Here is a 10,741-nt window from a genome sequence, read left to right as displayed (position 1 = left end):
CAACAGTACTGTCGAGGTTGAAACCAGTTTGGGTAAATAATACTTGAGTAAAGGCTCCGGGCAGTACGAACCAACAGGAGAAGCTCTCGTTCTCAAATATCCTGGAACTGTTGCCCTTTGTTTGAAGACCAAGAGCAAACACTGCCCTGGACACTCGCCTCGGTTGCTCCATTGTCATCTGCCCCACGGGAGTCAACAGAACTGATGCCAGCTCAGAGTAAGCGGAAACAGGCTCAGACTCAAGCAAAATGCTTACAAAACCAAGATTTTTGACAGATGAAAGGGCTAGAATTAAAATGAGAAGATATGGACGCTCTACTGGACAAAATTTCAGGCTGATGGAAAAAAATGACTGTAGTGGTGGAAGAAAAAAACAAATCTGTATGATCCCAAGGATTAGAGAACATTTTTAAGTAAAAGAGTTTTAATAAGAAAACCCACAAAATCTCTGATGATCACGAGATTTTTTTAGATGAGAGAAATAAAAGAATGGTTAGGAATGAACGCCAATGATCTTCTATCATGGAGAAGGTCAAAGTAAGAAAGAAACAAACTAAACAAACAGACAAGTAATGCTTCAATTACTTCTGCAGTGATCGAAATTGTTTTCGAAATGCTTGCCACTTAGCATCATGTAAAGAAGTCACTAAGATCAAGCAGCACAGAATTATATATGTTGTCCAGCTTCTATGTCCTAGCACAGTGGTTCTCAAACTTTTTCGGACCGCGGACCACTTTACTTAAGTAAAAGCTATGGCGGACCACCAAGGCCTAAGTAAAAAATATGGCGGACCACCAAGGCCTAAAAATCAGTCTGTACTATGAATTTCAAATTTAATTTGCCGCATTTGTTTCATTTTAATTCAAAACTAAATGTCCTTTTGTAAAAGTAGTATAGTAATAAATTGACATAAAGTGACGTACCTCGTTCTTTGTAATTAAAATGTTAATGCGAGGAATGCATCACTTTGTTTAAAGTTTAAGCATCACTTTGCTGACATATGACGACTGTCAGCCGCGGACCACCTGACTTATGCCCGCGGACCACTAGTGGTCCACGGACCACACTTTGAGAACCACTGTCCTCGCAAGTAGAAAGCCACCATTTCGATGTGTAAACATCTCCTGACAACAACTCCACTCTCTCTAGGTGCCGGAGTTAAGTGGCCTGTCACATCATCAGCTGCTCCTAGTTACATTGAAACAACAACAACAAACACTGCAGTGGTTTTTGTTTTTGTCTGTTTCTGGCATTTGATTACTTGTTGCTTTTGTCTCCTTCTGTGAGAAGTGCTGGTGGAAGGGAAACACTTTGCCTTAGATGAGTGTTATCCACAAACTCGTCAAATAATCATCTGAAAACAGTATCTTTGAGGCTGAGGACTAGAATTTTAACAAATAGCAAAAGAATCACCGTGGACTTAGAAAGAGAGTTTTAAACACACTTCAAGAATTTCAACTTCCATTGCTTAAAAAAAAGTTTTCTTCCGAAAGTTTCTGACACACTATGGACCATTTACCAAGTAGGCTAACCTATTCTTGTGTCGGGATGATCATCCTTCAGTACTCGAGAATAAGGAAGGATCAAGGTGATGATAAAGGAGATAAGCAGGCAGTGAAGCAGACATGGCGGTTGGTAGGTTGGTAAGAGAGTTTGTGACAGATGTGTACGGATTTTAATATCTTCCGAGGATATAAGCTCGTATGAAGAGGAACCTTTTTGGTTTCAAAGTTAGTCAATCAATCAGTGAGACATGCGTCTCTCGTGAAATAATATAAATGAAAGCAGACTGTTCAAATTAACGTTTTTATTTAAAAAAAAAAAAAAATCTTATAACTAAAAATAATTTGTTTTCTTTACCAGAAGCTTGGTCTCACAAGAACCACGGGAGGTAATAAATAACAAAGTTATCATAAACATTTGGTAGTTACTTCCCTTGCCATATCTGTCTCTGTGTGTGTGTGTGTGGCGTCCGGTAATATTTATTAACGTGCACGGCTGCAAGTAACAGCCCAACTATAATACCCAAATGTCCTCAATAATTATGCTGTTATTAATAATTCTACGAGATTTTTAATTATCTAGTTACGAATTACTAATTTTGTATTAATTTAACATTAACCCTGACGATATGATCAGCTTATGTTTGAGCTAAGAACGCTGCCAAGAATTGATATGAATCGAAATTAATAATAACTAACATTTATGTTCATGGTGGTAGCCTAGGGACAACCATTCAAGTCACATTACAGAAAGTACCAACATCTGATATCCCTCAGGCAACTGAAAGAAACAGCAATACAGATGACTTAATTAAGAGTAAAAGATTTAATTACTTTGTATTAGCTAGTTCTCCTAACAAACATTTTCCAACAGCATTTTTAAATAAAGATTTTAAAGCAAAAAAGCAGACTACAGTGAAGGTGGAATGTTTACGATGAAACAAACTAAAAATTAAGGGTAATTGTAGACAATAAATGTAAGAAAAGTTTTTTGTTTTAAATAAAGCATCCGTGGAAAGTAAACTACAAAATTAACATCATTTAACAAGTCAAACTACATCAGAAAAGTTGTGACAGGATCCAGTTTTTTTCTCATACGATGTGGAGTGTCAGCTACATTCGCTTCGATGTCTTTGGAGTCTGTGTTCTCTGAACCTCCGCCTCCCTGCAAACTGTATTTCTGCCGACAAAGATTTGTTCGACCAAAGAACAGGCATTAATAAAATTCTTCATACTCGTCAAGGTAGAGTGATGTCTACTCACAAATAGGTTTCTTGCATCAGACTCTTTTAAAGTCATGATGATATCAGAAGGCATGTAGCACTATGTCCACTATGGTCGTTGCTGTCATTGTACAAACGTGAGGTAAGACATTTAATTTTGCAGGCGTGAGTTTACGAAGTTTGAGTATTTTGACCAAAAGTGACAATTGTTTGAAGAGAATACCTTCTTTGCTAAACCTGGCGCAATATAAAAATGTTTAGACTTTATCATCGTCGTCGTCGTCGTTGTCATCATCGTCATTATCGTCATCATCGTCATCAAGTGTCAACTCTGAAAGCTCACCAGGCATTGCCATGACTAGTCTCGGCCGCCAGTCTCTCCCGGTCGCTTTGTGTTAAACCAAACGTGGCGGTTATAGGCAGCCGGACCTTCATGCTGCTGAACATTCCTCGGGGTACGACAGTAAACTGCAACAAATGCACAATTTCTTCACCATGCCTGTAGGTGCAGCTGCAGATCAAGTGAAGATATATTAACGAATAAGTCATCAGACTTATCGTGGAAGCAAATGACATAAACAACCAAACGGCCAGACAGACAGAAACAGGGATGGAAGGAAGGTGCTGATCAGGACTCACTGACAATTCATATGAAACCTCCATGATAGAGCAGTTAGGAGGACCAGTTGGAGTCAGGTCTGCAGGCAGCACCAACGGTTCGTCATTGTCACCCCAAGTCATGCTCTCGCCGGGTGGAATGGCACATCGCTTCACTTTCTTGAAGGACTTAATCTTTTCAGACTTTACCTCTGTCTCGTCCATAGCGTGGAAAACCCAAGTCTGTAATGCATATGACCGGAAGACAGGAAAGAGTCAGTGTTAGAAAGATTAGGGTTGGTAGCAACTAAGAAATAATGTTCACATTTATCAGCGGCACCCGGATGTCCCCAAGATATCCACCGCCCAAATATCTGGGGACCGCTCGAGCTGGAGACCGCACGTCCGCTACAGAGTAAGAAAGAACGACAGAGAAGATAAGAAAAGAGTGTAATTAGACACCTGGCTACCCTGAATGAACGGTAGCTCCTGTTCCCTGATTTACTGAGAGCTACGTGCCTTTGCTACACAGGACACAAAACAGATTGACAAGAGCGAGAAGACATTTTGTCAATGTCGTCTGCGAATCGGACACGCTGATGATTGTCTTGGTGCTTAAGGGAACACAAAGTTCACTGTAACTGTGACGAATGTTTCCAAGAGATATTGAAGTGTGTGACAGAGAGTAACAGTCTTGCTTATCTCAAGCTGTTGTTTCCAAGTAATAACCTATGAAGCCATAGAAGAGGACTGCGTTGTCTATAAGGAGTTCTAATGAGCAGGTTGTGTTTGTGTTGTACATTCTCATGGTTGCCCACAGTGTAGCACTTTACTAAACCGTGCAATCTTAAGGTCTGTTACGATTTTATTATCATTCAGGTATTTTCAATTACAACCAGGCAACATCGCTCCATAGTACAACTCTTTTCCACTCCAGCGTTGAAACTTATAAAATGATTGTTAATTCATATTTGTTCGAGTCGGTTTCAATAAAAATCTCTACTATGACTCTTTATTTCCATTACTAAAATGTTAGTATCAAAGACTAAAGTAAAATCAGTCGAAATATCGCATGACAAACAGACCCATCGCCTAGTCTCAACAAGCAACCTTTTAAAATATGTTTGTTTCAGTCTTTTGATCTGTCCTTAATTTGTTTTAATCTGAACTAATTTCTTAACCATAACTGAAAAGCCCAAAGGGTAATGGTTCTCCCTCAGTGAGTAGTGTTAGTTCACACCTGAGTTCGGATAAATGGCAAGCTAATTGTTTGTCTTAACAACTTGTGAAATGTGAACAGACGCACCGCTATGAGGGTGATGTAAGACGACTTGACAAAGATGTCCGAGTTGTTGGTGATTTCTGCGTGGAAAGGTATTTTGTCCCCCATGATCACTTCCGGTTGGTCCAGCCAGGCCTTGAAGAGGATGTCTTTGCTGGCGACACAGCAGAACCAATGGCGTGCATGATGCAGTTCTCGCTCCACTGGTTGCTGCACATGAAAACACGCACACACGGATCCAGGGGGGTGCACACGTGGACTCGTGTTAGCATACGCTAGCGAGGGCTTAGCTTTGTGGTTAGCGTGTAGTTAGCTTTGGCGAGCTTATCAAGCTGTCTGATGGTTTAGAGAACGCTAAAGGCGTTAAGACTGATAACCTTCACATTCCACACTTTTGTCCAAGAAACGTAAACTTTATTTACGTAAACAAAGCATTGGGTTCTCTACCTTTGTGTTTGGTATTGAATACAAGACTCTCAAGGTTGTTTAGCAACAGGGCATTAAAAAAGTGAAATACAATATTATTTTACAGTAACAAAATACTTTATTGTATAGTGCTACTAATTTACTAGTTTTTCTACCCTTGCATCCTAGATATTTTTTAATTCAGTTACACATATATACAATAGCGTCTTGAATACAGCCATGAGTGAAAAATAACTTTCTCCTGGAAATTGTAGCTATAATTTCATAGGACACACATGTCCTCATGTTGCTTCTAGTATTGCATCTATTAGTGATAATCTAAGGATAATTCGAGCAGTTGAAATGCTTAAATGATTGTCGATGCTTACACTTGCAGAAGCATCAACGCCAAGAGACGGTCTTGTGATAATGTGGATCAACTGTCGAAAGCGTATAACTTCTCTCCCTCTGTCACGTCTCAGTAAGTCCAGACAATAGCAAAGGAATCCACACTGGCTAATAATGTAATCCTCCTCTACCAATCCCATTTGAAAGATGGTGTCTCCACAGATGGGCCACCCTCCCAAGGGACTTGTAAACGAAGGAGGTAACCCAGGAGGGAGGAGGAACTCGAAGGCAAACAAGCCAGTGCCCTGTGGTAAGTTGTCTGACTCTGGAAGCCTCTCTATGAAGAAAAGACAAAAATCTCTTTGCTCTTTAACCCCGCGCTTACCACCCTTCCATTCATGTCGACTCACAGAACACATCTCTATATTCTTTACTCATTGTCTGTCCGACGAGTTGCCCCCCCCCAAAAAATATTATTTCTCTCCGTCGTCAGATTTCTAAACTTAAAAGATAATGGCTATCTGTTCCTAAAACTCATTGAATCGACATGTTAAGTAACTGACTAACAAATTTTATAAAGCAAATTATTAAATTCTGATTTCCTTTAAAGCTGTCTTATTTAATCAGACCCTCGTTCGTTCTGCATTCTTATTAAATAATATCAAAATTAGTATTAAATGCATATTATTCTATTATTGTGCTGAGCTGACCTTTATTCGGGATAAATATGACTTTAATTTGAAGGCTTAAACCTCACTAACGGAAAGAGACTTAAGCACTCATATCTGGGGAATTAGGATATCAACATGACAAAAACAACACCCGGGTGGGTGGTTTAAAGCGAAGAATAGAGTGCAATCATCGTACGCATGTCTTGTACACCCAGACGTTTGTCGAGGTAGGTCTGGGTCTGGTACAGTGTCCTCGTAGTTCCGTTTTCTTCGCGCACGAGCTGAACTTTGGCCCGACCTCTCAAGCGAACCTGAAGGTCTGTGAAACACTCAAAACAGCGAGATATTAGTGATCTTTGAGATGAGAGAATCGGGTGGGTGTATCAAGTTTAGAAAGTGTGTTTCGTGCGAATGATGATGATGATGATGATGATGAGGGGGAGGAGGAGGAGGAGGAATGTGGACGCGACCTACTTGACAATAACACCGGCGAGGGAGACTCAATGTGCAGCTGTCCTTTGATGGTCTGCCCTCCACAGTACACGTTTTTCGGTAGCACAAACCGGTATTTTATTTTGCTTTCAGCCATCAGTGTGCAAGTTGTCTGTGGACACATGAAAACTTTCACTTTACTTACTTTCATAATGGCCAGTACGATCGCCTTCAACTTGAAAGCTGCATCATAATCATTTCGTCTCGGGGTCTACATAATGAAGGTGTGTGCTTCATCAACTGATCTGAATACTTCGATTGTATGTGGCTTTGATTTTAAAATGTGAACAGTTAACACTTTAACATGGAGCTCATCGAAAAATTAATCAGAATCTTTAAAAAAAATCCGAAAAAATCCACAAGCAAGATTTTTTACCAATTTGTTTTCGGCGAGGAAAATAATTTTTTTCACTTCGAAGAACAAAGAACGACAAGCTCATTAAAATAATTGCATGTATCTAAATGGAAGAAAAAGTAAAGTAACTGTTTACTGACCTTCACTTCCTGATTTAGTAATCCACTTTCAACACTGTGCACATCTACAAGGTGGTAGCTCACCTCAAGTCCTTTTCTTTTGCTCTTGAACAAGCAGCTCAGTGGTTTACCCAGAGTATCTACAGGAGGAAGCTAATTAAGTTGTAAGTGACTAGAGCACCTTGAAGCTACTTCTTACGGGTGCCAGGTGCTAGCTGAGAGTGGTATCCTGTCATTCAGGGTGTATTTTGTCATGCATAGGTCTATAAGTGGATCTACTGTCCATTTTGTATTGGTTGAAAGTGTCTTTCACTTCAAATACAGTAACAGATAAGAGTCTAACATTTAAGGCATAATTGCAAATGTATTAAAAACGTACAAATGCAGTAAAGGAAGAAAGAAAAGTCTATTGAAGTTTGGAATGCGATAGTTGACAGTTGATTTGAACACTGAAACCGCGGGAGGTTTTTTTCATTATTTATGTCAAAGCTTCACTTCTTTCTGGGTTCAGGAAGATAAATCAACTCACCTGGACTGAAGAGCGAAGTGTCTTGTGTAAACAACGGGCTTAAACGGCGCCAATATTTTATCTTATGAAAAAAAATTATCAGTGCTTGTGTTTATGTGTGTACGTTTGTACCCATGTACGTGTTATCATTGAGTATAATTCTATGAATTTTTACAACTTTAATAAGATATAAAAATATTTTCTGAAACAGAAAAGTCGATAAACTTTATTCACACAAAATACCGAGCAAAATGAAAACAAAACGAAGTAAAATTAAACAAAAAAATAATACAAACTATGGATGATTTTCAAGAAACTTATAAATTACTAGACATTGCGATCCACCCATCTTTGTTTGGACAAGAAAAGTCTAAAAAGCTTTCAGCTTTTCTTAACAGACGAGCTGACAGAAAAAGGTCACATCAGTGTTTAGTTTGACCTCGGTGTTAATCAAGTAGAGAACTGAGGTCTCATTGTTTGTTCATTGCATGCGATTAAAAGTATTGCTGAAATCGTCGGAATACTTGGCTGCTCCAGAGACCAGGAACAAGACAGACCAGGAAGCCAATAATATTCCTGATAAAGACCGCCTCATTCAAAGACATGTTTGTATATCGCACTAAACAGCACCTTGCCCAGCACCAGTCGAGCTCAAAACACTTCACACACACTTCACACACACTTCACACACACTTCACACACACTTCACACACACTTCACACACACTTCACACACACAGACGCACGTCCACACCTTTCAATGGTAATCATGAAGTGTACCTGCATGAACACGCATGTATGTAACACAACGAAACACGTGTACACACAGTAGAGATATGTTATTATATTCAGGTAATGAATAATAAATATTCAACATCATCAAAGTTAACAAATAATTAAAACTCACATCCCTAACCGTAAGAAGTTCTGACAGTTTGGAAAGTTTATTGGTTTATATATAACTAAAACCGTCATGTGCAAACTTTGTCAAAAATGATCAAACGTCTAGGATAGTTTCAAATAAAATTAAGCATTTTAATTAACGATTACTAAACCAAGAAGAAAAAAGCTACTCGAAATAAAACTTTGGTTTCTATTCTGATATAAAACAAAGTGGTCGGATTTTCATTATTCCACTCTTACAGATTGTTTTAGGTGTTTTCAAAAAGTCTTTCTTGGGCTCCAGGACCTGCTGCGTTCATTGGTTTGGTGGACAGTTCCAAGGGTTATTTGCTGAAAAAAGAAAATAAATAAATAATGGCTTTTGCTGATATTTATTTTTTTTTTCTATTTATATTCCTGTCCTCTTTCAAAGGTGTAAAGAAGGTGACATAATACACGAAAAACAGTTCACTTACACAATTTCCTTGAATTGATTTAATTAATTAATCAACTTTCTTCTTCTTGAACTATTGTATAAGAAAATATATAGAAATCAGTATATACAGCAACAGTGTAAAAAATGATATTAATGATTGCAAATAACGTATGGAGTGTAAAAGTTTGTGGTAAAGCAACAGAAAACAGAAATAATGAAGCAAAGAAAACTTGAAATTATTCTGCTTCCAGACGAACACCTCAGACAACAGAGGAAGTAGAGAAACATTCCAAGGCCTCAGCCATTTCCTTGGAACTCGTCTCCAATAAGAAATTCTATGTTCGTAACAGAAACAGAACTTATCAGAAACGACTGTTGAAGGGAATCTGTCTTTTGCTATCACCGAAGATGATTGCTTGTCGTGTACCAGTGTGAACACTTACCAGCCAACTGTTGCAACAGGATCTGTCTAGCAAGGAGGTTAATATAGATGCCATGTATGTTTCTGTTCACTTCTTCCTGAACTGATTCTGGCATCGTTCCGCCCACTAGAACCGGCAGAGAGAGGTGCATATCCGAGGCCATTCCTGCCGGAACGACTGTGAACTAAGACAGAAGAATACCGAAGAGCTTTGCTTGAGAACAAACCATTCTACATTAAAATTCAAGCGATAATTTATTTACAGTATAGCGATGCAAAATTTACATGAAGGTGAATACAGTCGTAACATACAGCAACACGATTTAATCATGACAAAATCTCATTAGTAGCTTTTATATGATCATCACTTCCAGGAATTAGAGAAAGTACATAAGACTAATCCACAGTAAGAAGACAGTCCACACCTCCAGCTGATAGAAACACTTATGCTTGAACATCCTGGAGCCCAGTGGAATCAAACCGCTAGGTAGCGCCACTGAAGGGTCGTTGTCTCCCCAGGTCATGGTTCCTCCGGGTGGAATGGTGCCACGCTGACTTGTGAAACGAGCCCACATTTTCAAAAGCTCTTTCTATTTTCTGCGAGGTTCGGAACACCCAGTGCTGCGTGAGATACATGTTGAAGGTACAGAATATTCAGATTCAAACTCATAACTAGCTTCTGGATGCTGATATGTAAATAAGCTTAGAGACATTACCGAAAGTGTCATTGTAGATGCTCATAAGACACAACGCAATAACCTGTTAAAGACCAGTAAGTGCAAATACCTATCAGCATCAAACTACTACATACAAACCATCCATATTGAAAATAACAGTGAAAGTCTCCCATTTGCACAGTCAATGCTGTGGACTTCTCACGAAATGACATCTTTCAGAAACACATTAGATATTTATGAAAATAGATGATTAATATATGGCACCCCCAACTGTAGAATTTTGTTCTACATGCAGTTACCTGCTAAGAGTAAGATAGGAAACCGGATAGAATTTATGGAGTTGTTGATGATGAGAGCATGGGAAAGGATGCTGGTCCCTGCGAAGACGCCGGCCTGTCCAACCAGACCCTGACGGTGATGTCCCTCTCCGCGCCACAGCAACAAATGGGAAATGCACCCTGGCGGTCTCTTGTGATCAGGTCCTGTAACCACCACACACATTCAATGTCCTCCTTACACCTGTTGTATTATGTTCAGATAAATCTGTGACGACTTGTGGGCTTGTAGGCATTGCCGGCAAGCCATATTGTTCTCGTGCAATGGAATCCTGTTTTAATCGTAATTCTGGCTCTCGTTCAATGCCTTCTATATAATGAACTATTTTAGGAAAATATTTTTTCCTTGATGGAATGGGTAATCTTAGTTAATAACACTAATAATAAGTTAATTCTTAAGATTATTTGCAACTCATCTGCAAATGTATTTTTTCAAAAGTAACGATACGCCAGCGCCACAACTAACTTTCAGTCTTCCAGCAATTCCT

General features: G+C 39.1%; 1 protein-coding gene across 2 annotated transcripts; it reads right to left on the bottom strand.

Moving 5' to 3' along the window:
• Nucleotides 1-1,682: 1,682 nt before the first annotated feature.
• Nucleotides 1,683-7,180, bottom strand: LOC112556662 (arrestin domain-containing protein 5-like). Of its 2 annotated transcripts, XM_025225867.1 has the most exons (8): nucleotides 7,017-7,180; nucleotides 6,504-6,633; nucleotides 6,226-6,348; nucleotides 5,400-5,695; nucleotides 4,630-4,815; nucleotides 3,366-3,566; nucleotides 3,070-3,194; nucleotides 1,683-2,683 (listed from the first exon to the last, which is right to left on the bottom strand). In XM_025225867.1, coding segments are annotated over exons 2-8 (1,047 nt in total). In that variant the 5' UTR covers nucleotides 6,619-6,633; nucleotides 7,017-7,180; the 3' UTR covers nucleotides 1,683-2,682. The 2 variants fall into 2 exon arrangements, with proteins under 2 accessions (XP_025081652.1, XP_025081651.1); XM_025225866.1 differs by lacking the exon at nucleotides 7,017-7,180 and having other exon boundaries at nucleotides 6,504-6,675.
• Nucleotides 7,181-10,741: the final 3,561 nt, after the last annotated feature.

This window comes from Pomacea canaliculata, linkage group LG2 (assembly GCF_003073045.1).
Source record: "Pomacea canaliculata isolate SZHN2017 linkage group LG2, ASM307304v1, whole genome shotgun sequence".
In the NCBI taxonomy this organism is placed as follows: domain Eukaryota; kingdom Metazoa; phylum Mollusca; class Gastropoda; order Architaenioglossa; family Ampullariidae; genus Pomacea; species Pomacea canaliculata.
The sequence above is the reverse complement of the archived record's forward strand: the minus strand, read 5'-3'. Positions and strand labels throughout refer to the sequence as shown.